This window comes from Musa acuminata, chromosome BXJ3-7 (assembly GCF_036884655.1).
Source record: "Musa acuminata AAA Group cultivar baxijiao chromosome BXJ3-7, Cavendish_Baxijiao_AAA, whole genome shotgun sequence".
Lineage (NCBI taxonomy): Eukaryota > Viridiplantae > Streptophyta > Magnoliopsida > Zingiberales > Musaceae > Musa > Musa acuminata.
The window spans coordinates 37,801,494-37,827,744 of record NC_088355.1 but is presented as its reverse complement, the minus strand read 5'-3'; the positions used below and the strand labels follow the sequence as shown (position 1 = coordinate 37,827,744).

The 26,251-nt window shown below is 40.1% G+C and overlaps 4 protein-coding genes and 1 pseudogene across 7 annotated transcripts; 3 read left to right on the top strand and 2 right to left on the bottom strand.

The window, feature by feature from the left end:
* Positions 1-742: 742 nt before the first annotated feature.
* On the top strand, positions 743-8,101 carry LOC135643052 (uncharacterized protein At1g76660-like). The gene is made up of 3 exons (XM_065159591.1): positions 743-1,293; positions 6,249-7,443; positions 7,606-8,101. The coding sequence occupies exons 1-3, from the start codon at positions 1,153-1,155 to the stop codon at positions 7,824-7,826; spliced, it is 1,557 nt and encodes a 518-aa protein (XP_065015663.1). The 5' UTR covers positions 743-1,152; the 3' UTR covers positions 7,827-8,101.
* A 328-nt stretch (positions 8,102-8,429) lies between these two features.
* LOC103992400 (small ribosomal subunit protein uS19) lies at positions 8,430-11,453 on the bottom strand. Its single transcript, XM_009412079.3, has 5 exons — positions 11,356-11,453; positions 11,059-11,210; positions 10,913-10,970; positions 9,024-9,158; positions 8,430-8,791 (listed from the first exon to the last, which is right to left on the bottom strand). Exons 1-5 carry the CDS (start codon positions 11,356-11,358, stop codon positions 8,678-8,680), a joined length of 462 nt encoding a protein of 153 aa, XP_009410354.2. The 5' UTR covers positions 11,359-11,453; the 3' UTR covers positions 8,430-8,677.
* Positions 11,454-12,351: 898 nt separating this feature from the next.
* LOC135642413 (uncharacterized) lies at positions 12,352-20,603 on the top strand. 4 transcript variants are annotated; one of them, XM_065158547.1, is made up of 9 exons: positions 12,352-12,625; positions 12,807-12,998; positions 13,725-13,855; positions 14,256-14,316; positions 14,677-14,817; positions 16,318-16,425; positions 17,458-17,686; positions 18,127-18,372; positions 20,190-20,603. In XM_065158547.1, the coding sequence occupies exons 1-9, from the start codon at positions 12,431-12,433 to the stop codon at positions 20,270-20,272; spliced, it is 1,386 nt and encodes a 461-aa protein (XP_065014619.1). In that variant the 5' UTR covers positions 12,352-12,430; the 3' UTR covers positions 20,273-20,603. The 4 variants fall into 4 exon arrangements, with proteins under 4 accessions (XP_065014619.1, XP_065014620.1, XP_065014618.1 ...); XM_065158548.1 differs by having other exon boundaries at positions 12,767-12,998; XM_065158546.1 differs by having other exon boundaries at positions 12,353-12,625; positions 12,771-12,998; positions 13,734-13,855.
* Positions 20,604-21,223: 620 nt separating this feature from the next.
* On the bottom strand, positions 21,224-23,005 carry LOC135642054 (uncharacterized). The gene is made up of 2 exons (XM_065157837.1): positions 21,634-23,005; positions 21,224-21,441 (listed from the first exon to the last, which is right to left on the bottom strand). The coding sequence occupies exon 1, from the start codon at positions 22,893-22,895 to the stop codon at positions 21,654-21,656; it is 1,242 nt and encodes a 413-aa protein (XP_065013909.1). The 5' UTR covers positions 22,896-23,005; the 3' UTR covers positions 21,224-21,441; positions 21,634-21,653.
* A 600-nt stretch (positions 23,006-23,605) lies between these two features.
* Positions 23,606-25,529, top strand: LOC135642945 (transcription termination factor MTERF6, chloroplastic/mitochondrial-like; annotated as a pseudogene).
* The last annotated feature ends 722 nt before the right edge of the window (positions 25,530-26,251 follow it).

Sequence of the window (26,251 nt, the reverse complement as noted above, 5' to 3'; positions counted from 1 at the left end):
AACAAAGTTGATAATGCAATGGCATTATTTATACCATCCGAGTGGATCGATGACTGGATCGAGCCGACTCACGATTAGTAAACGATATAACTATAACGAATGGTCTCGGAGCGCTTATGTCATGTCACTCATTCCAACTTTAATGCACACGAGCTAATCTTTGTCCTGATAGAGAGCAAGGTGGTGAGGGATGAAACAGTGGGGCCAACTTCTTCACATGACTGCATGACTGCATTATTCATCAAAATATCTATGAAATTTATAATCCTAAAGCAGACTGCAATTGTAATTATAAGAGGGAATGGAGGAGAAAATAAGGGGAAAGAAAAAGAAATAACGTCCTGGGGATCCTCGAGCTTTTGTTGGGTAGCGCCGCGGGGCCCATGTGGGCACGTCCGTGTCGAAGTAACAGTTCCGAACTGTCCCGTCACGTTTTCGGGACCCCCAAAAAATGTAACGGCGGCACTTATTAAATAATTGAGCCAACAGAAACCGCATTCCTTACTCACTTAGGCGTTACCCGTTTTGTTATCTTTCCTGTGATCGAAGATTGACGGTGGGACCCGGTGGGCCCTACTGTATGGGTGGGAGCGCACGGGCGGTGGACGTGTCACGGACAGAAAGGCCTTGACCAGATCAATGTAACCGTCACGACGCGTGCCGGTATAACCGTTACAGGGAATCCCGTTATGGAATAAAGGCCGTCCCCAGCGCGTCGTACCCTAATAGTTTACCCCTCGAAGAGGCATGGCGGCCTCCACTGAAGGAAGGCTTTCCTCTGTTCTCTCACATAATAAATACGGAGTCGTAACGGGACGGTGCTCAACGCCAAGCACGAGACGAGTAGCAGCAGCAGCAGTAGTAAATTAGCAGCAGCAGCAGCAGAAGCAGCGGTTCGGAGGAGGAGGAGGAGGAGACGAGGAAGCGGACCCACATTTGCTCCTCTCTCGATCAGTCTCCCTTCCTCTGACTAAGATCAGAACAAAACCCGAGCAAAGCAGACGAAAGCGGGCCTCCCCGCTCCTCTTTTCCTTTCTCGTCCCATCTCCTTCGTCAGGAGACCGAGTGCGCTTCTCGAGATCTGCGGTGGAGCAGCGCAGATCCAGCTCGATCCAGAGCGGAGCATGTGAGGGGAAGCGGGGAGGAGGAGGTATGGCGGGGAATGGTGGAGGCGGAGGCAGCAGCTGGGCCGGGGGTGGTGGTGTTGGGGGTGGGGCGGCGGCGTCCATTAGCACGGCAGCGGCGGCCACGGCCATTGGCTCCGTGGAGCCGAGGCTCCGTCCTCCGGAGAGGGTACGCGTGCTGCTTCTCCACACTGTGCTTCTCTCTCGATCTTGGCTCTCGTTTGTTCTTTTTCTGTTTCCTGGGGAGGCCTAGGTTTAGGAGCCGCTCTTCGCGAATTTATTCTCAGATTTGTAGCAATTGCAACGAGAGGAAAATATCTGAGACCATCCGGCACCTCCGTTTCTTTGATGCGGAGATCGGGGTGTCAGATCTAGGGTTCCGGGGCGCAAATCATGCCGACGTTGTGTGTGTGAAGTTTTCTTTGGCGTCTCTGCTTGAATGCTGCCTATTCTGTTGGGGATCGGACCTTATATTGTCGATTTAGGTTTCTAAAGGGGCTTTTCGCTGCTCAGATGTGGGAAACCAACACCGGATCTCTTAATCATTGATTAGTAAAGAGGCCTTGCACAGATCTTCTTCTTGTTAAGCTTTAGGAAGCTGAAATGTTAGGGTTTACATCAAGCAGAGGCACTTCGAACTCCGGTTTTATGCTAGTTACTCCCTTAGACTTGGGATCAACAGTATCGTATCCACATAGATGCTCTCTCAGTGGAAAAGACTGCTTTTTCCGTAGATGCTTTTGTTGGTAAATTAACACATCTTGCTTTAATTTCTCTCTGTTTTCCCTTTACTGAGATGCAAAGTATAATGATGGTATGATGCACAGCTAGAGCTACTGTCACAATCCACCCTTACAACTCTTCCTAAGTGACTAAGGTATTTACTCACTCCGTTAAAAAGCCAAAAATAAATGAGTACTTTTCTTTAATCATCTATGACTTCATCTGTGCACCAAATCCCAGATTTGTCGCCTTCCAGATGAATATACTGAATGATGCAAATTAGTGTTGGCTTGCATCAGAGTTGCCTATTATCCTTCCCCGTCATTACAAGAAGACAGTGAACAAGATGGTTAAACTGGGAAAACATATGCAAAGCTTTTCATGTTTCATTTCCTTGTCATCGAACCTTTGCTATCTACCCTGACATGTCAATTATCATTGTTTAAGTTTATTGCTTTTACCAGCTTGGGTTCGGAAGCTTACATGTCTCCATTTGTTTTGATTCTCTGTTTTATTTGCAATTTTTTGATTTGTATTTATCTATCTGTCTATCTTATCAGTCTTGAATGAACACACTATGTTTGTTTTTAGTGGCTACCGTACAATTCTTCAAATTTTGCATGCTGGGAAGAATTTGTGATGTCTTGCATTTTCAAAAGTTCTGTAACATTCCACATTCCTGGCTTGGCCTCTTGTTATTTGTTTTCATCATAACACAGAGATTGTTGTCCAGAAATTCTACACGTTCATTTCTTCATGAATTGGAACTCTTTTTTTTCATGTTCTTATTGTATGATCACTATCCTATGTTATTTTGCAAAGCAAATGTCATCCAGTTTCATTTAGTTTCTCATTGCAGTAACATAATGTCTTTCAGATAATTAGGTGTATCGAGTCCTATTATTCTTGTTGCAAATACAGCAAAATCCATGTTGTCAATTGGAAGTGGTGCTGTTGAATGTGTTTTGGTAAATAAACTACAGATTAGGCTTTTTTTAAAAAAAAATTTCTTATCAGTAGTCATGTGGTAAATATCTACATGCCTCATATCTGCTAATGTGCTTTCAAATATTTTTATCGTATATTGGTTTAATTTAATGGTCCAAATTAGGAAAATCACATATAGATGAAAGATAAGGTTGCTGCATTTTGTCATGATATTATTTTAAATGAGGCCATGATATTGTAATATTTTATAAGAGTTTGTTTGGACAATTGTTAAACCCCTAAAGATTTTGATGATAGGTGTTTGTCTTTTGAACCAGCATGCAGCTTTTTGAAATAAATGAAGAATATGTATGTCGTTAAATGAAATATTGTGATTGTTCATGTGTTAAAAAAAATTAATGTACTTGGGGATAATATCTGAATCAGTTGAATTTTGTTGTTTAAGTTAGGAATTCTTCTTTGTGTCACATCATATCCTTCTATTCTCACCTTGACTTTTCATTCTCTTTCGATGCCTTTCTCTTTTTGACTATTTAGTTTATTAGTTGTTTGGGGCCTTGACAATATGATGTGATATTGCCTAATATCGGTGGCTGCCTTCGAGTGAGTAGACCAGTCAACTTTGGTCAGACCTAATTCACGGCAAAAGGTCTAATGTCACCCAAGATGCCAAAAGCTCCCGATGTGGTTTTGATTCCGAAACTCATTTCCTTACACAAAGACCGATGTCAGGACAGGTTTTCGATGTGGTTCATTCAATGCTCAAGCCAGATCTCCTAAAGTCGGGGATTTTAGGAAGCAGAGAGAGTGTGTCCGACCTCAATAAACATGCTCCTATTCACCTTTTATTGCCGGTCTTTCCTTGAGTGTTTGCAGTTAAGGAAATGTTTTCCATTCCAATTTTTCTGACATGACATATTGATTGCTTGACTTTTCTCATTTTTCTGGTGGTGTGGCAGCTATGTGTTGATGAGTAATGGTTGTCTTCATAGTTTCTATGTCTTCTTGATGTGTTGGATGTCAATAGAAATGTCAAGAATATTAATCAGTAGATGAAACTTGCAGAAATGCTTATTGATCCAGATTAATCAATAGAAATGTCAAGAATATTAAATTGGTATAGTTTTAAACACTTGAATCAATTGGTCAGCATTGCGATCCTATTATGCATGTCTACAGAAGTGATCGACTGATCATTTAAGAACTACAAACCTTGCACGGGAACTTGACCTTCACATGAAATAAATGACATCATAACCAACTGATCTGCAGGAAATGTAAATGACATCATAACCAACTGACACAGGAAATTATAATTATACCATAAGTAACTGATCTTGCCCTTGCTGAAAGCAACTGTAATACAGAATCTTATATTTTAGAATACATTTCTAGATGCCTTGTATGGTTATTACATGACAGCATAATACAAGGCATATGAATTCTTGATATGCAGTATTATTGCATATGAAACAATGTGTTATACAATACGGTTACATCATCATACACCAACATGCTGCAAACGTGGCCCTACAATCATGAAAATGCAATTTCATATGTTGTTTATATTTCTTCATTAGAGCGACTTGTTTGTGCTGCTATATCCGTTTATAGGACATGGTTCATGATAATTAACTAGCTCTACCAATTTCTTATAACTTATTCGTAAATATCTTTTAATATGAGTCTAAATATTTCTCCCTAAGTTCTTTGTTGGGTTGCTGCATATTTTTAACTTTTTATTATTTATACTCCATTATACATTTCTTGTTCGTCTTAGATTACATGTTTGAATATTTTAATATGGACTACATGTTCACCAGCGTATGCAGTTGCATGCCATATATGTCCTATGTGGTACCTTGATTGCTTGATTGTTTGCTGATGGATGCTGTATTTTCTGTGGTTAGTCTCAGGACGTGCTATATTGGCTGGTTTTTTGTGGATTTGTTGGGGCTTGGTTGGCAGGGAACTTAGGGTGGATAATTGTGTTTAAACTCATCCATGTTTAGATCATTAATAGAAGGAGTTCTCGTGATACCTTTTCGAATAACGCCAGTCCTAACGAGTGCAAACTGCTGAATTCCACTAAATCTTGTATAAGGACTGCCATTTGAGCTTCAAATTTAAGCTCAGAACTCACTGATTAAACTTTTCTTAGCAAGCTGTCAGTTTGGTTCATCATGCCCCTTAAGTTAGCCTTTTCCATACCCACTATTTTTAAAGAATTCCACACATAATGATAGAGAAAATGTTGTTGAAACCAATATAACATAATAGACTACACGGCGTAGTCATCTTACCACTTGATAATGGTTAATATCTCTTACCTGAGTAATCTTTTATTAGGAACAGCCCGCATGGCCTTTAACACATTCTTTTAACTGATGATCTCACCAATGCCCTAGTAATGACACCAAATATATGGCAAGCCTGCAAAACGTCTGTTGTCATATCATTACTTAATGGTATTTGACCAACCTTGTGTTATCCTGAATGCCCAAGATGTTCAAACACGAGCATTGACATGAACCCACTTCACTGTAAATGATATAGGTAACTGCGAACTCTGTATCAACCATGTTACCCATGCTAGGCAGCTCGGGTATTGGCATTAGGCATGGGCATATGTAATTGCATGCCAGCGATCGTACAGACGTACACGGGTTCAATAGTAGAAGTGCTTGCTTGGACACATGATTGATGGACAATTATATGTTAGACATGCATCGGCATATAAACAAGAGGGCATTGTCAAATGTTCTGGCATCATGACAATAGACCACCTGGTATGTTATGCCACAATGTGAAGGCAGTTTTGAACTACCAGAATAAGCTAAAATTCATGAGTTTGATGCTTATATTTCTTTTGTACAAAAAGAAGATTCTGTTTTGCACCTCAGATTGTCATTCTTACAATTCATCAGATAAAGCTTGCAGCATTAAGATTCAGCTTATTCTACTCATGTAGTAGTGTAAAATCAGTTCGTAATGTGAGAATGAAGAAAGAAAAACTATTTGCCTTGTCATCCTTTTCACTCTCAAGGACATCATTTATTCTGAATAATTGAGGAATTAAAGTTTGAAAAATAAAGAAGTTGGACTTTCAACTTGAGCAAGAACTTACAGATATAATAATAAATATCAACAGGTTAGCTTTTGGCAAAATTAAGCAAAACCAACCTAATCATTGCTCTTTCTTTGCCCATACCTTTCTTTTTTCTACCTGCTTATTTATCTTCTTTTTGGTAGTTTAAGACTCAAAACAAACCAAGACTAGAATTTTAGGCTTCAGAGTAAATATTGTAATTCTTTAGACAACATTTATGGTTCTTCCAGGTATGTTCGGCCAGCATTTCTGTATGATTGATTCAAGTTTGTTGCTGAGTAGGATTGCAGATATGAAGATCTTTCCTTTTTCTACCATCTAATACATGTTTGTTTTTGTGCCAGCGGAGTAGATGGGGAGGCTGCTTTGGTGGGCTGTCCTGTTTTGGATCACAAAAGAGAGGGAAACGAATTGTTCCAGCATCCCGCATTCCAGATGGAAATGCATCGAGCAGTCGTGCAAATGGGCCCCAGTCTGCTGGAATTTCTAATGAAAATACAACACTGAACCTATCCATTCTTGCTCCACCTTCATCTCCAGCATCTTTTACAAACTCTGCACTCCCATCGACAGCTCAATCACCCAATTGTTTCTTGTCAATATCAGCAAACTCCCCTGGAGGACCATCGTCAACCATGTATGCAACCGGGCCATATGCTCATGAGACTCAATTGGTCTCACCACCTGTGTTCTCTACCTTTACTACCGAACCATCAACCGCTCCGCTAACCCCTCCACCTGAGCTTGCTCACCTTACAACTCCCTCATCCCCGGATGTGCCTTTTGCTCGTTTTCTGTCATCATCACTGGATCTTAAAGGTGCTGGGAAAGAGAATGGAGTGCATTATTTGTCATCAAGTTATGGGGTCGGAAGTGATCTCCAGGCAACTTATCCACTTTATCCTGGCAGTCCTTCTAGTAGCCTTATATCACCTGCCTCAGGAACTCCTAGAACTGGGCTATCTTCACCTTTTCCTGAGCAGGATACTCCCGCACAGTGGGATGCTTCTGCATCTGCACATGACTCTCCCTGTTCCAGGAGTGGGGCATCAAAGCTGTTTGGGCTGAATTCCTCTACAACCAGGAATTTCATTATGTGTCCTGATTCCAGCTTCTTTTACTCTGCAACATCTGCGCAGTTTCATTTGGACCAGGCACAACAATCGTATCCTCATGCTGGAGGGAGGCTTAGTATTTCCCGGGAAGCAGATGTCTACTCCAATGGTGGAATTAGACATAATAAAACTTGCAAACAGGACGTGGAAGAGATTGAAGCCTACAGAGCGTCCTTTGGATTTAGTGCAGATGAGATCATCACTACCCAGAACTACGTGGAGCTATCTGATCCTGTTGACGTGTCCTTTACCATCACTCCATTAGCAAATGGTAAAACTGGAATGGAGCAGTACTCTGCTATTGAGTTTGATGACAAAGGGAAAAAGGTGTCCGATTTGCTGAATCCTGTTAGTCCAAAGCAAATGGCAGTTCTTCATGCAGTTGCAGTTGATGGCAAATCTGATCAGAACAACATGCATGCAGGTAACCTTTCCACCATGCTTGCATTTCCGCAATCAATAATACAAGTTTCTTCTGTTACTGAAAATTGACCCAAAGGGAAACACTGCTGTCTGGATCATACAGCATCAGATGAGTTATTTTCTTTTGTATATCATATAAGCCCTTGTCTTTTATACTATCCAGGTGCGGAACCAAAATTTCAGTCTGAAGACACCTCTGCTGTAGCTGATGCTAACCCTGACACAGATGGTGGCGAGGACAGTGACTCAAGGGCCTCGGACCACCGACTCGGCAAGCGAGCTCAGCCGAGACAGTCTTTCTCAGATGCAGAAATTGATTATCGAAGGGCAAGAAGCTTGAGAGAAGCCAATGCCCAACTGGCCTGGCGGAACACATTGCCTTAGCTGACCTACTTCCTTGCTAGTTAGGGAGGGATGATCAAACTTGGTAGTCATGAACCTGTTAGGGCTGGCATGGAATATGTTCTCTGTTGACTCTGCATGGCGATTAGTTACTGATAGTGCAGGGCTATGGTGGTGATCGGTGAATTCTACTTCTGATTCCGATCCTGTAGCTATAGGTCTTAGCCTGTGATGATTAAGACACTAGTCCTGGTGATTGTTGTATAGAACTCTCTTGTGGGCTATATGCTATTTATGAGATGTAGTTGTTGTTTTCAGGAATGCTAACCGTAGAAGAAATCTGCAGCTCACGATGACACTGAATTGCTTTCCTACTTCTCGGACCATCCTATCGATTTCTTCAATACAAGACTCACTCATGTCCTACGACTCTCGAGGGTTCTGATTTCATGTTTGATTAAAAGGTTGCAGCAGCTTTGCTTCACATGCCCGACTCTGCTTGCTTAAGGTTGCGCTGTTATCAGAGACGATTCATCAACCTAAACGTCAGATCTAAAGTTAATATTGGAAAGGGTATTTAAGGAGCAATTTCGCCATCTTGGATCCAACTGTCTGGAAGCCAACACATGCAACAAAAAACCTCCGTCCAAAAAGGCCTATCCATATCTGACACATAAAATTCATTACTGACTGTTAATCGAAGAAGCTGGACACTGGCAAACAAAATCGTATAAAAACCCTGGTACAAAACGTAATTACTTCTTCCCTCTCGGGTCCCTAACAGAGCATGACATGACCAAATAATAAATCTCTGAAACATCATATACTAGAAGCTGCAGTAACTAATAAGAACCCCCTAATACGAGTAGGAACCTTCTTCCCACGCTCCTCGATTACTTGAGGGGTATGAACCTGGAAGAGTGAGTGGCACCAATCCCGGGCCTTCCATGCTTCACGGGCTTATATGAGATGGAGAACTCCGCCAAGTAATGACCAATCATCTCAGGCTGCAGGCAACAGAGATGAAAACACATTAATTTAATTGCAGGAATAGACCCTCCTGAACAACCAGCATCTTTTATCTTATGGTGAACTCATACAAAATTTGAGGTTAAATCACCAAAAAGATCTTTGATATATCACATGATACTATTGGGTCCAGCAGAACAATGATATGTCAAACATACAAGACAAACATGTCTCAAAAGTGTTCCCACCGTGTCGGAACAAAGAAGTTACCTTGATTTCAACCTGGTTGAAGGTTTTGCCATTGTAGACACCAATGATGCTCCCAATCATCTCCGGGACTATTATCATGTTTCTTAGATGGGTCCTCACAGGCTCAGGTTTTTCACCAGGGGGAGCATCACGCTTCTGCAAAATTTTAAATCGTAACAAATAAGAGAATTTGTGAGGAAAGACAAATACAAAAAGAAATATATGAACAATCACAGGGTTCTATTTGCAAAAAGAAAGACAAATGAATGACAACTATGGTCAAGTTGGCTAATTTTGCTTTGCAATTTGCAGATGACAATGACCGGATATGGCTTACTACATGAAAGAGCAAGCTCATATGGATCCCAAAAGTTCCAAAGATCAAAGAGTTGGCTCTGACACATCAAATGTCCTTTTCGTATGCATTCACCTCACATCAGGATTAAACTAACTCATTTTGATGGTGTTCTGTTCATTCTTTAAAATTGCCTATATGAAAGTGTATTTGATTTCTATCGTACAAAGAACTGCCCATATATTAAGCACATATATTTTCTCCGTACAGAACCAACACATGCACATCTTCAAAAATATTTTCTACTTCACAGAAAACCTTCACATTATATACATCATATCAGTGACTAAGCAGAACTTATTTCCCCTCCAAGGATTCCCTTCATAATTTTATTGCCTGACTAATTACATTTCAAACTCAATACAGCAAATACTATACTAGTGACAATCAAGTACTACGTAACAACGAATCTGTTTGTTAATGTTCTACGGTAATATCACAGAAATGTGTTCTTTCAAACGTTTGTGTCCAAAAATATGTCTTTTAAGTTTCCAGAAATAAATAGGGATATGGCTTGAGCTTAATCATATCCAAATAATCAAATAACATGCTTTGAATGCATTAAAACATCTTCTTTGGAAACAACCAAGTAACCTTGATTGGTTTTCCCCAAATTTATCCAAGATTGATAATGTTCCTATGTTTCAGAACTATAATTTTTTGCAAGTAAAATCTTAAATAAACATCCATTACTTTAAAATCTCTAAAAACCCACAGCTTTATATCAAAACTTTCATCTGAGCAATTTTCACTAGGTGGATATGTTACTTTCTAGCAGCCGAATGTTCTGACCACAAAGCATAACAGATCCTGAAATTTTCTTACAAAACTATTACTCTCTTATTGTGATCTAAGAAAACAGTAAATCCCACTTATTATCACCCCACTCTAATTGAAAAGTAATATCTAGTTACTATTTTCCTTCATGTCGAACAGTAGATCTAAAACATTAACACTAATTTATAACATCCGGTTGTAATATTTAGTATCCCATGGTATCTTTGTAAATACCTATAAAAAATCAACATTGATATCATTTTCCATTGTTCATCCATGCAGATTGTTTCCAAAACCAATGACAGCAGTCCGATCACAACTTCCATGGTGTATATATTGTGGTTCGTTGGTGGTGCAATTTGTCATGAGGTGCATTTATCACAAATCATCCATTGTCTCTCGTGCCCTATTTGTTTCAATATTGCATATGGATATTTCTGACAAATATGTTGGAAAATGTTCTTTAGTTTGTTCTCCCACTTTGTTCAATATTATAGAGAGACCCTTCTCTCAATTTTGTAGGATTTTTTAAATAAGAAAAGATAAAGCTACTTTCTACTTCGGATTTCTACTTTAACAGACAACAAAACAAGAGAAGCAACATAAAACTGCACCAAACAAGGCGTGTATATATTTATCCCCGCAATCCTAAATCAGACCAGCAACACAGAACAAGAGACTGGTAACAAAAGGGCTAGCAAAATCACATGACAAAATGTGCTGGCATCCTACGACCGAAAACGAAGCTAATTAGTCAACACAAAAGCTGGCATCATACCGCCTTACGAAGCTTCTTGATCAGAGCCATGGGCTTCCTCTTCAGCCCTCTTTGGAACCTGCACGCATCCACCCACCATTAGACGATACAAGCACATCAATACATCCAAAAACGGAACAAGAGACTCAAAAGATAGAGATCTAAACCTTCTGCGAGCACGAGCATCGAAGAGCTTGACGAGCTCATCGAGGCCCATGTCGAGGAGCTGATCGAGGTCGACGCCGCGGTAGGAGAACTTCCTGAATGTCCTCTTCTTCGGCTGTGCCCCTCCCACATCCACCGCGTCCGAAGCATCCGCCTGCTCGTCACCCACGATGAAAGAGAACGAAATCATCAACCGCATCAAAGAGATCGACCGATCGATCGATCGCAAAATATCACAGAACCCATCGACCCAACAGAAGAAAAATCTAAAGATTCAAAACGAAGGCATTCGCAGTAACCATTGCCACCGAGTTCTTCTCCTCTCCGATACGGATTAGGGTTTGCGGCGGTCGTCAGATGCAGCGTAACAAACACCAAAATTAGGGTTCTCGCCATCAGAAAGCGGGCCTCATATTTATAGGTGCGAGAACCTGTGCTGTCTAATCTGAATTTACCACCTTACCCCTAAACCTTTCGTGACACATTGAGGTCAATATAGTCTTTTAACCATCGGCCCATTGGTCTTTAAAAGGCGGCCTAAAAGCCCGGTTCTTTTACCTCTAACTGGGCCGGCCTCATGTTTCTGTCCCACAGCAAGCGTAACTCTTATGTCTCAATTGAATTGAAAGGGAATTGTTTTGATTGATATAACATGCTAGAATTGAGTTCAGTTGTTGTTCTGCAAATCCCTCTATTGGGTTAGAATTAGAAATGTAATAAGAAGAAGAATAACATTTTAAATGCATATATATTTATATTTATATTTATATTTATATATAGTTTGTGCTAGGTTGAATTCAAGATTGATCGGGTCGGGTCGAACTCACATCCGAATCGAATCCTTGACACCGCAAGGGCAAAAGTGAAAATTTAACGAATTTCGCATAGCACATAGTCTAATTATGATAAGAACTTTCCTCTACGCACCCGTGAAGTCTACCGCGCCGCCCTGGTCAGCCGCCCACGTGTCTCGACGATTTCCGGCAGTCACTTGGCAGGTAGTTAAGCGGGTAGTACTAATAGTGGTGCAAATTAATTTATGCCAAGCGCAGTTTCCAAATAAATAAACGAACGGGTCCGGTTCGACCACGTCGCATGCGAGATTGGATCAAATGCCGTCAGTCGTTGGGTGGCGGTATCAGCGGCCGACCAAGACGTATCGATCAATCAACCAAATCGATCAATTTTGAGTCGATCAACGAACGAAATCGATCGATTGGCTAGTCTAAATCTTGCTGACGTGGCTCGTGCGGGGTTAGTTATCATTAACTATAGTTTATAGAAAGGGAAGCCCTTCTTTGTTCTCTCCAGAGGGAAGTCGAACTCTTTCTTCCTCGTCCTTTTCTCTCTATTCGTCAAGTCGAGAGCACACTTATGCTTTGGTTCTTCGTCGTCAGGATGGCGGCACCTGGGAGTAGCTCGTGTTCCGTGCAATCCTGCCACCGACTCCTCCTTGTGGCCTTTGTAGCCCTATGTTTGGCTTCTTCATCTTCGCATGGTGACCGGTCTCCCCTCTCCGTCGTCTCGCGCATCGCCTTTGGTTCCTGCTCCAACCAGAGTGCGCCGCAGGTGCCATATCTACCTGATTTTTCTTAGGGAATCGATGACTCTGGTCGCCGCGATCGCAAAACTACCTTCTTTTTCTGCATGTAGTTATTTTTGGCTTATATGGACCGCTTGATTGTTGATGCTATGGTTGCCGGTCTTGAGACAGCCGATTTGGGATGCGATCGTTGACTTCGATCCCCAGGTTTTCGTTTGGTTAGGGGACAACATTTATGGCGACAACAAGCGCTCCTTCAGGGTGCTGGGAAAGGAGAGGACCATCGGGCCGTGGAAGAACGTGCCCAGATTCTTCCCCTCGACGGAACAGGAGATGCGGAGAAGGTACCAGTTGGCTAAGAGCAATCCGGGTTACTCTAAGCTGAGACAGACTGCTCAGGTGGATTCCTCACACCCTGCTGCTTCGTTTGCAGGCTCCAATTCATTTTTTCTATTAGATTTGAGTGTTTTCCATAGTAAAGAATTCCCTCTTTAGATGGCAATATGAATACAAATGCAATTTCGTATAAAGGTTTAGATGGTCCGTGTCTATAATATCAAGAACTTTTCTTTCTTTGCAACATTGCCTATCGAACTGAATTTACTTCGTTGGTATTCTCATTTTCTGTTATGTCATCATTGATTTTCTAGTACGTTTAATTATAGTGCTACCTTTATTTTGCATGCTAATATGTCTGCAATTCTACAGCATACACATGAACTCGAGTTAGTCTAAGCTTGAAAGCATCTCTGCTTCAACAAGAAAAATGATCACAGCTTCCTTTAATATAGCTTTAAGATTTTGGAAGGATACTTACGAAAAAGGAACCTTAAAAATGGATTTTAGAATAAAATAGAATAAGCCTCTTTAACGAACTTTCTTAGATTTACATTGTGTCGCATGAGCTGGTAAGGTATTATAGTTAAAATCTAGGCATCAATTTCTGATGATATTAGGTCTGTGATGCATTTGGATATGTAAATTTTCATGTTTTCTAGTGGTGAAACTCTTGCATAGTGGTCAGCACTTAACTGGGCCAACTGGCATTTCTAATTCTGTTATCTGTGTGTAAGAATATTATCCATCCTTCTGTCTTGTCGCTGCACTATATCACCAGATCTATAGCTATTGCAGGTAATTGGCACATGGGATGACCATGATTATGGGTTGAATGATGCAGGAAAAGAATTCAGTGGGAAAAATACAAGCCAGAGGCTCCTCTTAGATTTTCTGGATGAAGCTGATGATAGTCCCCGGTAAGCACTCACAAATAGCTGATACAAATTTGTCACTCTTGCCAGTGTTGTTTGGAGTTGGTCATTGATCAGTCACAACATCAAGAAGCAATATTATGTCACATATTATCTCTTTAATGCTCCTAAAATGTACATATCAAAACATAGTTCACAGAAAAATGGAGAAAGTTAAATGCATTTTAATTGTTTGTCCTATCTACTGAATGTGAATTACAATGTCGTAAGAAAAACGTGCTTACCTTTGTGTCCTCCATTAATTTTGTTTTATATTTTTCATGTAAATGTAACTTGGTAAGATGTCTTTACATGTTGTTGTCTAGCAGCAAGGTTCTGATCTAGGTGATTGCTCCTATCAAAAGCCTGATATGACAACACTTATACCTTGGCTTCTTTCTTGTAGCCGACAACAAGCTGGGGTTTATACCTCATATTTATATGGTCCCAAGGGAAAACAAGTAAAGGTATGTTAATGAACCTCGGAATTTGCCAAAGGATTTTTGTTATTGTTGAAGGTTCCCTTCCAAGCTCATCATGTCATATTTAATTGTTTAACATGATAAAAATTTAAGCCTCATGGCATTCTTTTTTACTTATATTGGCTGAAGACAATCTATTGGTTACTCTCTTGGACTTTATCAAACAAATTGAATGGCCAGTACCCCAAACATGTAGCTCTTGGACCTTGAATATGTTATAAACATGAATCTATTTCATAGTTTGTCTTTCTCATCATGTATTTCTTTTTTGTATAAGTTGCAATATGAAAAGATAAAAATTTAAAAAAATTATGAAATTTAGATACAGATTTGGCTGTACTACAGGTTATTCTTTTGGATACGAGATATCACAGGGACCCCCTGTCCAGTGATGGAACTATTTTAGGCGATTCTCAGTGGGAGTGGCTAGAGAAAGAATTGACTGGTCCCGAGTCAGAAATTACAATCATCGCATCTTCTATTCAGGTACTAGATATTTATGCATTTCTTTACACTACTACCTTTTTTTTATAAACCTTGGATATTGAATTTGAAGATAGTTGTGGGGCTTCAACATTTTTTTTTGCAATTAAATGCATTTGAGCAATTCACGCAGATAACTCTAGATTGGCACATGCGATAATTGTTATATGTATCCAGATGGCTTTTCTTACAATCATGTTCCATACTTAATATTATTCTCCTATCAATGTTTGATCTATAGGTCTTAAGGTTGAAAAGGTGTTGCCCACTGCCAGAAACTAGGAACCTCTTCACTACTCAGTTATTGCTATAAAATTATGAAACTAGTATCTAATATTTTGATTGATTCTGCCTGTTGTATAAAACCGTTTTCCATGGATAAAGAGGATATTCTAGATCTTTTTTATGTGTTACTTGTCCTTAATTTATTAAAAATGAACAAAGTATCAACTATTTGCTCCATTGTTGGAAAGAGTAAATGCCTGTGGTGGGAGCAGCTGTATCTTGCAATAGCATGATCAAAATCTTGTAGTATGGTAAAAGAAAATTTTCATGATCCAGAAAATGACAACTCAGGTAACATGATTTAAAACTTGTAACAGTGAATGGCTGCGAACAACTTTGCATAAATCCATATGCAAAAATTTTCATAACCTTAGTGTGCAAAATTAGGGAAAGATGTATTACATTAATCCACAAATTTCAAGAAAGGACAGTATGAATAAAGAACAATTGGCTATAAGTGGTCGAAAAAAATACACTGCTTGATTTCCAGCACTATTCTAGGAGGGGTCTAGTATATACCAATGATTGTTGTACCACCTGAAACAATATGGTATGGGCGGTACGTACTGGTCTGAGCATGGATTGATATGTGGACCTCCCCTGTTTTAGGTGGTTCGATTAAAATAATAAAAAAATTAAAAGTGGTCAGCCCCAGTTCATTTTAGCATAAAAAAAAGAACAAAAAGGGAAATTAGGGCTCGTGAATGCGAGGTCTCTTCTCACGTACGATGTCGCATTCCTTGTCATTGTCTCTTCGCCGTTGCGATGGTACTGCTTCTTCACAGGTATGTTGCTGCTGTACTTCTTCTCCTCCTCTTCTTTCTTCTTTTTCTTCCTTCTTCCTTTCTCCTTTTCCACCTCTGTTCCTCCACTGCCCCTTCCTCTTCACCCTCTTTTTCTTCCTCGTCGAAACACTGGTATGGACTGGCATGCCATGTGCCGATACACTAGTACAAACTGGTACGTACCATTCCAGTAGATTGCTGAAACGGGTTTGGTACCCGAAAAGGCAAAACTTGGTATATACAACTTAATTGCCTAAGCCACCAGACCACCCACCTGCCAGAGAAACAAAGAACAGACTAAATTTCTTCTTTTTTTTTTTGGCAAGGTTCCAACTTTTGGCTTACTATCTATCTTTGACCTTGCTCTGACATGGTATTTACACCTCATAGCATTCTTTTTCTATTGTGTTTTCACTAGTACTTCTTTGTTCAGGTAATATCAAATCTTTCTGCGACTACAGGCCCATTGTTTCATACAGAGTCCTGGGGACGGTTTCCAAAGGAGAGAGAGCGGTTGTATAAATTGATACATGATAGCAAGGCAGGTCACCTTTTATCTTCTGAAGATATCTTGTTCTGTAAGTTGTGATATCGTGTTTGCTATTGGTTATTATGACATGTCAGACTGCTGGATGCTGTTCTTTGGTATTGTAGATAACATGGTGCAACGTAACTGGTTGTGATTCATCAAGCTTGATCTCTGCATTAAGAAGACTTTTGTTTCTGCTTTCCAAGTGTTCTGTTTAGCATAATTCATATTGAGTGGCTGCCTGTATCCCAGAATCTGTAGATGATGCAGCAAAAGAATTTGCTAGTGGCTGCATATACAGCATTAGTTGTTGTATTAGTGGTTGTTAGATTTCCTGCACTTTGTTATTTACATTTTGTATTATATAAAAAAGTATTATGATGTGGTAAAATACTGGTCTTTTACATCGGCAAATGCCAACATATGGAACAAATGCAATAATCCAAACAGTTTCGGAGTTTCTCAGTATGCTATAATTTACTAATCTCTTCTCTATCCTGCTAGCTAAAGTTGCAATTTCATGAGACCCTGGCATAGAAGCTTTGGATTCTGAATAAGCAAAAGAAGTTATGAAAATGGTTGGAAAAAATATTGCAGCAATTAAAAATTGGAAAGAATATACAAGGTAATGCATGTAAGATTGTTAAGACATTATGCAACACAATTAAAAGGGTAGTTAGTTAGGAATTAACATGTTTATGTTCTTCTTGATGTGAAAAGGATATAGAAGGGACAAGAAATAAAGATAGACAAAGACCCAACATGATATATTAGTAATTCGTTTTAGTATCTTAAGTTTGTTGATTATAATTCATATATTTATCTCGAAATATGTAATTAACTTAAAGGTTCTTGCTACTCTGTTAAATGAGAAGAGTAGAAATGATTTGGTTGGAAAGAAAATAGGTGATGATTTTATAAGAATCGAGGGAATTCTGTTGCTTTTCTGAGTTGAAAAAAATAAAAAAAACACAAATGTGGATTTATCTCTTTCAGAGCTCAATAATAGTTTTTTAACCTGAGATGTTGTTTTTAATCATGCAGAGAAGTGGAATATTCTTTATAAGTGGTGATGTTCATTTTGGAGAGATTACCCGTTATGACTGTGGTGGGCAGTATCCACTGTATGACATAACCTCAAGTGGACTTACTCAGGCTATTGAGAAGGTTGTGCCTCCATTTTTTGCTTTTGCTGTGAGAGCTATAGCTTGGTTGACGCCTACTACCATGAGAGTTTCTTCAGTGAAATGCCGATACAAATCATGCACATATGGTATGACAGCCAACGATAATGTTGGAAGCACCATTTTTACTGATAGCTTGGTTTGACTTTATGTAATTGTTATTGAGCACTGTACCCTCATATGGTCCATAGGTTGGAACGTAGGTGTTTGTTTTATGTAACTTAATTTTTTCATCTTGAGTGCATTTTCATGAATTATTTCAGAAGAAAACTGAACATCATGCTAATTGAACAAGTTGTTTCATGAATCTATAATTTTGTTCATCATATTATAGTAATTCAATTTAAAACTTCAGTTTTGAACTAAAAAAGTTATTGTAGTAGGGACTGCTGCATGGAGATTAAATTTTATGAATCTCAAATATAACTTGACCTATTCTATTTTCTCATTATTAGTGTCATAATTCTCACTTAAAGCAATCAGCTGTCAATAAAAAAAAAATGATGCATTTTTGGTGGAATTTTTTCAGCTCAGCCAAATTTTGGCGCAATTCAGATTGATTGGGATGTTGTACCACAAAAAATCAAAGTTGAAGTGAGGGGCATAAATGGAGATCCTGCTATTGCTGTAGATATTTTGCTTTCTGATCTGCAACCCAGGAACACAAACACTTTGGAAGGAGCATGGCAACACAGACGTCACTGCTCCCTCGAAATAGATCTTCCATGGTTTTGGAGACATTCTTTTGCCTCTACTTTTCTGACGTTGGTATCTGGTATGCACTTCTCATTTTTTCATTGCTATTAGGATGGAAGTAGTATTTAAGATACATGTGGGTAATATGCTATTATGTTGTTACATTGAGGATATAAATGATGTTCATGATTGAATTATGGTGCACCATAAAAGGGCATGGAGTCTTATCACAGAGAAATAATTTAAATTTTAGATCAATGACCAATAAGGAGTTGTCTCATAATTGTTATGTTGTTGACCTATTTTAAAAATGTTTTAATGCTGCACCACAAAAAGGTCACACAACAAAGATTTGTCTCATAATCATTATTAAATTATGGTGCACACTGTAAAAGGGCATGTTGTGTGAATTTAGGGAAATCACATGGTAACCATTATCTTACAGAAAAAAGCCAGAATTGTCTTTGTAAATTACAATTTCTGCACTATATAATAATGATGATGATGATGATGATGATGATGATGATATCCTCTTGTGAAACTGTTGAGCCTTTGCTACCTCCATTTGTCCCTCCTTCATTACAACTAGAATATTTTTGGATTGATTTTTTTTTTTCTGTTTAAGTAGAACTTTTTTTGTTTGGAACTACATTTTAAATTCATGACTGACTTTGGCATTCTAGCTGGTCCTAAATGATCGAGAGATGGAACCTATGATGGATTCCTGTTGAGTGTCTAACTAGTGTTTTTCACTTTCATACCTTTTAGCAAGGTAGGCAATACCGAATAATACCGTCCTGTACGGGCGGTATGTACCGGTCCGATAACATACCGGTACGCGGACCGTCCGTTACCGAGCGGAACGAAAAATAATAATATATATATATATATATATATATATATATATATATATATATATATATATATATATATATATATATATATATATATATATATATATATATATATATATATATATATATATATATATATATATTAGAAAAAGACAACATTTGGCGGCGGCATCTTTTAAATAATATATATATATATATATATATATATATATATATATACCGAGCGGTATATCGAATGGTATATCGCTCGGTATACAGTTTCGTACTGTATCGACTGAACGTCGAAACTTCGGTACGGTACGAAATTGCAGATCTTGTTTTTTAGAATGCCATTGGCTCGTTACATTTCACTTTCACACTTTCAACCTTGTTATTTAGAGCTGAATTTAGAGAAATGTACAATCTCACCGGAAAAAATCTCTCTTTTAGTTCTGGAAATTGAATCACCAAGTTTACATCAACTTATCCTCACTTAAGATTTTCCTGAAAATATTTTGCTTTCTTATAATTTAGTGATATTAGTTAAGTATCCTAACCTTTTCATTAAGTTCTAGTTTATGGCACATTGTGATTGGTTGTTATTCAAAGAGTTTCAAGAGTCTTGACAAATCTCAAGAAGGTGCTATCATAAGATCAGTGTTTGCTTCTACCTATGCAGCTTTATATGGCCAACATTATATGGCTAAATAAAAGTTTGAATTTGTGTTATTTTTGCTTGTCACTTTTTTGGATTTGTATTGACTTACTACTGCAAACAAATAAAGCTTACATGCTTACCTCAGTTAAATAATGGATAAGGCTTGGTTGTTTATGGGTATTGATTAGCTAAATGTACAACAATTCTACATTTCACTCTACATTGTTTCATCAAATATAAGCACTGAGTATTGCTTAGCATGTGAAAGTCTTATATTGTTTATGGAGAACTTTTTTTTGGTGAAGTTCCTGCACAGTTTACAACACTATGCACATAGTTTTTCATTCATATTTGAAATAAAATTCTGTTAAATATTTTCTTAACATCTCTTAATATTCATCGCAGTTCTTATTATTGCTTTCGTTCTTTTCGCCTATACCATTGTATCGGTTAGCAAGAAGTTCCTCCGCAAGTTTAAGATCGATTGACAACACACGCAGCAGAGCAGAAGAGAAGAATTCTGCCTCCATCATCATCGTCGTCGTCTTGGTATTCTTAACTTGCAATTCTTAGAAGATCGGGAGGCAGTCTTCGTCTTGGTCTTAGAAGAACGGGAGGCAGTCTTCATTCTCCTCTTGCTTCGTAGAATGACATCGGTTTGTCCTACTAACATCACTTTGCACTTGATTCAGACCATGGTTCAACTTAGAATCATGAATTCGTTTGCCTTGATGGCATTTGAAGGCTTATTATACATTTGCTTCAGAACAATGTTAATGCACTTTCTCTTCTCCAGCATCTCATGCAGGATTATTTGAAGTCTTGATTGAAACTTTGCTGTTCTGTGAATAATACTTTGTTATCTTACATGAAAAACAGAAAGAAAGGTTTGGAAAAACAGAAATTTGGGAGTATTATTTCATTTTACAAGAAGGAAAAAGATCACATCATCAGATTAGATCACAATTTAGTACACTGTTAACCTGCAGAACCTAACAGTATGATCACATAGAATAGCCTTGAGATTTACCAGTGCATTGTTAACCTGCAGAACTCATTCCAGAGCATGACAGTGTTGGTCTGCATATACAATTTTATTTTCATATAATTCTAATTAATACAACAAGTTTCTGCATTTCACTTCTTCAACAACATGCTGGGAAATAACAAAGAACCCCTTGAATCATATCTTCATCTCATGGCACCAGTAATATCTCATTCATTCTTTTATTTGGCTGATTCATAAAAAATTACTGAGCTTAAGTTTAGATCATGATCTTCATGTGTGTCGGCAAAGACGAGAAAATTTTCAACCATCTCAGACAATCGCTCTGTCCGAATTTTGAAAACAAACCTGCAGATCATAAACTAGCAGAGGAAAACCAACAGAGGAAACAATCCAAGAAGCACAAGAAGATAAAGCATTCACAAAGTCAAGCTTGGAACATAAAATGTGCAAATCCATTATCAAATACTCATTACATCTCTCAATAACCTTTCCAACTTGTACTCTGATATAACACAGCCTGAGCTACTTTATGGGAAGAGATGCAAAGAATCATCCAAGATGAGAAATATTTCCACAAGTTTCTCAGTTGCCCTCAACCTATAACACATACCAATCTCATGATGCCTACAGCTGCACCTCATCAGAATTCTGGTCATAATAAACTTGAACATTTAGTAATGTGCTTCTAAGAGATGCATCAGTTTATTAGCACCATAAACAATCCTCAAGAACACACAATAAATTCATTTGCCAGAACTACTACTACTTTACCAGTATTGATGAGGAACAAATTGGAGATGCTGAAATCAACAGTGAGGAATATAAGAAGTTTGTGAGTACCAATTATCTTGAGGAAGAGATCAAAAAGGTCCTCGCGAGTTCTTTTTCCCGAAGAAGGCATCCCAAACTTTCGGCGAGAACGGTCCTTTCTTGTTCAAATGCTCTCTAACAGCTCTTTCGTCAAGAACAAAACCTCTTTCCCGCAACCTTATGATGACATTCTCCCCTTCTTCGACCCCCTTCTCTTTACAGAATCCATCCACCAAACCGATTAAAGTTGCCACGCTCGGTGCATGCCCAGCATCCAACATCTCCATACAGAACTCAACCGAATCCTCCAACTTCTTCCCTTTGCATAAACCATGAATGAGAACCGTGAAGCTGAATGCGTTTGGCACGATTCCGTTCTTCTGCATTTTCCTGAAGATCCTCTTTGCATCGTCAAATTTTGCCCCCTTGCAGAATCCTTCCACTACAGCAGTGTAAATTACAACCTCCGGTATCGTGCCCTTCTCACGCATTAATCCGAACAGCTTCATGGCATCTTGAACCAGCCCGTCTTTGCAGAGCCCGTCGAGCATGGCGACAGCATTAGGTATAAGCCCAGTCTCCTTCATCTTCTTGAAAATCTCGTCGGCGTCTTCTGGCGGCGCCTCCTGCGCAGCAGACTCGGCCACTGCAGGCTTTTGATCGGCTTCTTCCACCCTGTTACGCCGACCAGCTTCTCCGAAATTAATTTTCTGCGCCAGGGAATCCCCAATTCGATCGCTTCTTCTCTCCTCACCACCATCGTCCAATTCCTCTCCCCTGAATCCGCCAGCAGACCGTGACGGCGATCTCTGTCGGGCAGTCCCGAATCCGTCCATATTGTCTTGACGACCAAAATCCTCTCTAGGAGTGTCTCTCCTCATGGGTCCGTTGCGGGACCGCCCGCGAAGACCTCTACTCCCGTCGCCAAACTCCAGGCCAGGAAAATGATCACCTGACGCGATGTCAATGCTGTCATCCCCTCGGAAGGACGGCTCCTTTCCGCTCTGTTGGCCACCGTTGCGCGGTGGCCTAGCGGAGGGTCGACGCGAAGGGGCTTCCTGATGTGTCATCTCTTGCTCTTCACCGCCGTCGTCCCCGAAGTTGAGACTTCGAAGGAAGAGATCCTCGGAGCCGTCGTCCCTGCGCCTCCCGCCTCTCGTCGGTCCGCCAGGATCGTTATTCGTACTGAAGTCGATCGCCGGCAGACATCTCCCCAAGATCGAAGCTTTAGGCAGATGGCAGAGCTGCCTCGCGAGATTGTTGAATAGAAGCTTGGAGAGCGTACTCTGCATGGCTGTCTTCGACCGGGGAGAGAGACCGAGGGAGAGACTCTCAGGCTTATTGAAGGTTTGGGTTAGGGTTTTGAGGTACAAGAAACAAGAACGATTCTTACCTTGCAGGACTTCCCCCGGTGAATACCCGCATTCGACCAGAGAAAAGAACGGGACCCACATTGGGGCCCACCCGGGTCTAACGTTGCATATCAGGCTTTGTCGTCTCGTCGGGCCAGTTTGAGATAAGATATGCCCGGGAGAGGATGGCTCCACCCCACCTCCTTGCTCGGACAACCCAGTGGATTCAGCGGAAAATTGATTCTTTGAGCAGGCTTCGATCACACTGGATGTTGGTGTTCTGAAGAACAAGGTTAGCAATTCTGTGCAAGCAAAGTTCTTTTCATTGGGCAACTGTGGGTCAGTGTTTATGCCTCTCGTAGTTATGTTCTTGATGTTGTGATTCAAGTCCTCTGTCTCCTAGTTTCATTGTAATCGTGGAAAGCAGATTAGGAATTCGTGGTCTAGATTCACTTTGGAATAGATAAGAAGAAGAAAGGACGAATTTTGGCTACTCTTGTTGTGTTGGTCTGTTTCTGCCACCATTGGTATTTGATTTCTTGATCATTTTCCAGTTCTTAATCGACACGCCAATGGTTGATTTTAGATGTATTAGTTTGAGCCACTCAATCTAAAGCCACATTGCTGCCTGCGCTGTGTCTTCAGGAAGGATGGAAAGGATGACAGACCAGAAGCACAGCATTGTTGAGTTCTTCAAGGAGAAAGGGTTTGATGATGAAAGCATAAACAGAATGATGAGGAGATGCAATCGGCTAGAGAGCACAGGAAGGGGAAGAGCTAGTGAAAGCTGGGATTACTTGGGGAGCATTGGGATTCAAAAGAGGAGGCTTCTTTATGTTGTCTCCAAGTGCCCCAAGATCCTCACAATGGGCTTAAATCAGAAGCTTGTTACTACTGTCCGGTGCCTTGCAACCTTGGGATCAAAGCCGGGAGAAGTGACCTCAGCCATCACCAAATTTCCTCACATTGTTTCACGCAGTGTGGAAGAGAAGCTCTGCCCATTACTAGCTTTCTTCCAGATGCTAGGTGATGCGGACAGCACCTGTTTAGGCCGTGGCCTTGGGGGCCTACGCGGCTTGGTTCGGGTCCGGAAGGCGGGGATCTCCCTGGGGGCGCTCCTCGGAGTCTCCCGGCGGCCGTGCAGGGTGGTTCGGGTCGGCAGCTCGGTTCGGCAGGTCGGGTCGGGAGGAAACTCCTCCGCAGCGCCGGGAAGGGGCGACACCGTCTCGCACTTGCACACAGGTCGGGCCGAGGCGCTCGACCCGACCCCTCCGACGGCCAAGTTAGCGATGTGGAGGGGGTTTTGGAGAAGGAGATGCCTCCATAGAAGTGTGGAGAGTGTCAGTGCGCCTCCCTCATGTCCCCCATGAACGAGAGGGTGGTTGAAGAGGGAGTGTTTCTGTGTCCGTCCCCTTCTTCTAATAAACGAGAGGGTATTTATAGGGAAGCAATCTGCTTCCTAAGCTGCCCACTTGCAGGGGGCAGGTCGGCATTAATGTGCCTCGGTCAGCGTGTTAGACTTGACTTTTGGCAGAGGACAGATTGGTATTTATGGCACCTCGGTCAGCGTGTTGGCCAGTTTGACCAGGTGCTGAGGCGTGATGGGACAGGTGACGTCAGCCAGTCTTGTTGCCATTATTTCCCTCATCACTAGGAATATCTGATAAACAACTGGCTAAGATGCTTTTGTTGAATCCAATGCTCATCAGTTGCAGTGTGGAAACAAAATTGACTCAGATTACTGATTTCCTTGCAAGCATTGACCTCAATAAGGAAGGGTTGATTGGTTAAACTCTGGTGAAAAATCCATTCTAGGTAGGTTACAGTGTTGAGGAACGACTTCGACCAACAACAGAATTTCTCAAATCAATAGGCTTAGATGAGTTGAACTTGCAACGGGTGGTTTGTAATTTCCCTTAAGTGTTCTGTCAGGTTGTCGAAAAGGTTCTGAAACCCAATTTAGCATTCTTGAAGAGATGTGGATTTAACAGTAAACAAATTGCAGCATTGGTTGCCTGATATCCCCCTATTCTGATCAAAAGTGTCAACCGATCCCTGGAACCCAAAAATCAGATTCTTGGTAGAAGACACGGGAAGGAAAATCAATGAGATAGCAGAGTGTATCCAGAGTTCTTTCGGCATGGTATAAAGAAGAGCCTGGAGTTTCGGCACAAGCTTTTGAAACAAAAGAATGTTCATTGTAGTTTGAGTGAAATGCTCAGCTGCAATCGGAAGAAGTTCATTGCTAAGTATGGCTTAGCTGCGGGTTTCTCCTGACTTTGTGCTTGCTGCTCTTTTCAATCTTTGTATTACATATCTGGCCGGAGTCTGGTTTTCAGTCTTCGAGAGTGAGACATGTAAGAGCATGTACTTTGAGGTAAGTAATATAGTTGTTTCTTTACCTCCTCTCATACCACACTTGGCATTGTTGGATAGAATTCATCTTCAAGATTGTTAATTCATTTCATCACTTGAGGTAATGCTACAAAATCATTACTCATTGTAATCAATACTAGGGCACAACATTAATTTGTTGTCATTCATCAGTTCTATTTTTTATAATTCTTTCTACTTTTGTTTGCGATGTACTCAAATTAATTCTTACATTGCTACAACATGAACATGACTGGCAAAATTTTTGTTGTTGGTTCTATTGCGGTATGCTCTTTTGTCAGATTTACTAGGGTAGTTGCAACATCTATTGCCTTGTGTTATCTCTAGCTTGTATTTTGCATCATCCAACCACAGATTGTAGGCATATCACAAGACTGTGAGATAGATTTGATACCCTTAATCCCATTTGCTGTTTTTGACCTTCTTAAGTTGAAGGATCACAAACATTGCTTTTGTCGACATCTGATGCACTTTTCACGGGTGGCTTTTTGCTGAACTATTAGCATGTAGTCATATATCATGTTGACAAGATTAGAAAAAACTAGGAAGACATTTCTTTTGCAAAATAGTGTAGAATCTTCGGCATGATGATATTCCATTTAGGTTCAGACAGCAGATCAAAAGAACTGGCTTTTGCAGGATCCATGCCCCGATAGATTATATTAGCTGTATAAAGGTAAAGCTGCAGAAAACAAGCAAGGCATACTGTTATGCTATCTACATCGATGTTGATAAAAGCTTATAGGAAATGGTAAACATTAATTATATTTTGTTGAATGCCGATAAGAATAATAGTAATTTTTAGACCAGGATCTGCTGATGCTCCTCACCAAAGATCAAAATGAGCTAGTGGCTCAGGATGGATATGGATTTTTGCTGTTCCCTTCAACTTTAGTGCTGCA

Excerpts from the sequence above, each read along its gene's own strand:
- LOC135643052 (XM_065159591.1), top strand. The coding sequence starts at position 1,153 with ATGGCGGGGAATGGTGGAGGCGGAGGCAGCAGCTGGGCCGGGGGTGGT. Across the intron at positions 1,294-6,248 it reads GGCTCCGTCCTCCGGAGAGG|CGGAGTAGATGGGGAGGCTG; the intron begins GTACGCGTGCTG and ends TTTTTGTGCCAG. Across the intron at positions 7,444-7,605 it reads TCAGAACAACATGCATGCAG|GTGCGGAACCAAAATTTCAG; the intron begins GTAACCTTTCCA and ends TATACTATCCAG.
- LOC103992400 (XM_009412079.3), bottom strand. Across the intron at positions 9,159-10,912 it reads TCAAGAAGCTTCGTAAGGCG|AAGCGTGATGCTCCCCCTGG; the intron begins GTATGATGCCAG and ends AAAATTTTGCAG. Across the intron at positions 8,792-9,023 it reads TCAACCAGGTTGAAATCAAG|CCTGAGATGATTGGTCATTA; the intron begins GTAACTTCTTTG and ends TGTTGCCTGCAG.
- LOC135642413 (XM_065158545.1), top strand. The coding sequence starts at position 12,431 with ATGCTTTGGTTCTTCGTCGTCAGGATGGCGGCACCTGGGAGTAGCTCG. Across the intron at positions 13,856-14,255 it reads GAAGCTGATGATAGTCCCCG|CCGACAACAAGCTGGGGTTT; the intron begins GTAAGCACTCAC and ends TCTTTCTTGTAG. Across the intron at positions 17,687-18,126 it reads ATACAAATCATGCACATATG|CTCAGCCAAATTTTGGCGCA; the intron begins GTATGACAGCCA and ends GAATTTTTTCAG.
- LOC135642054 (XM_065157837.1), bottom strand. The coding sequence starts at position 22,895 with ATGCAGAGTACGCTCTCCAAGCTTCTATTCAACAATCTCGCGAGGCAG.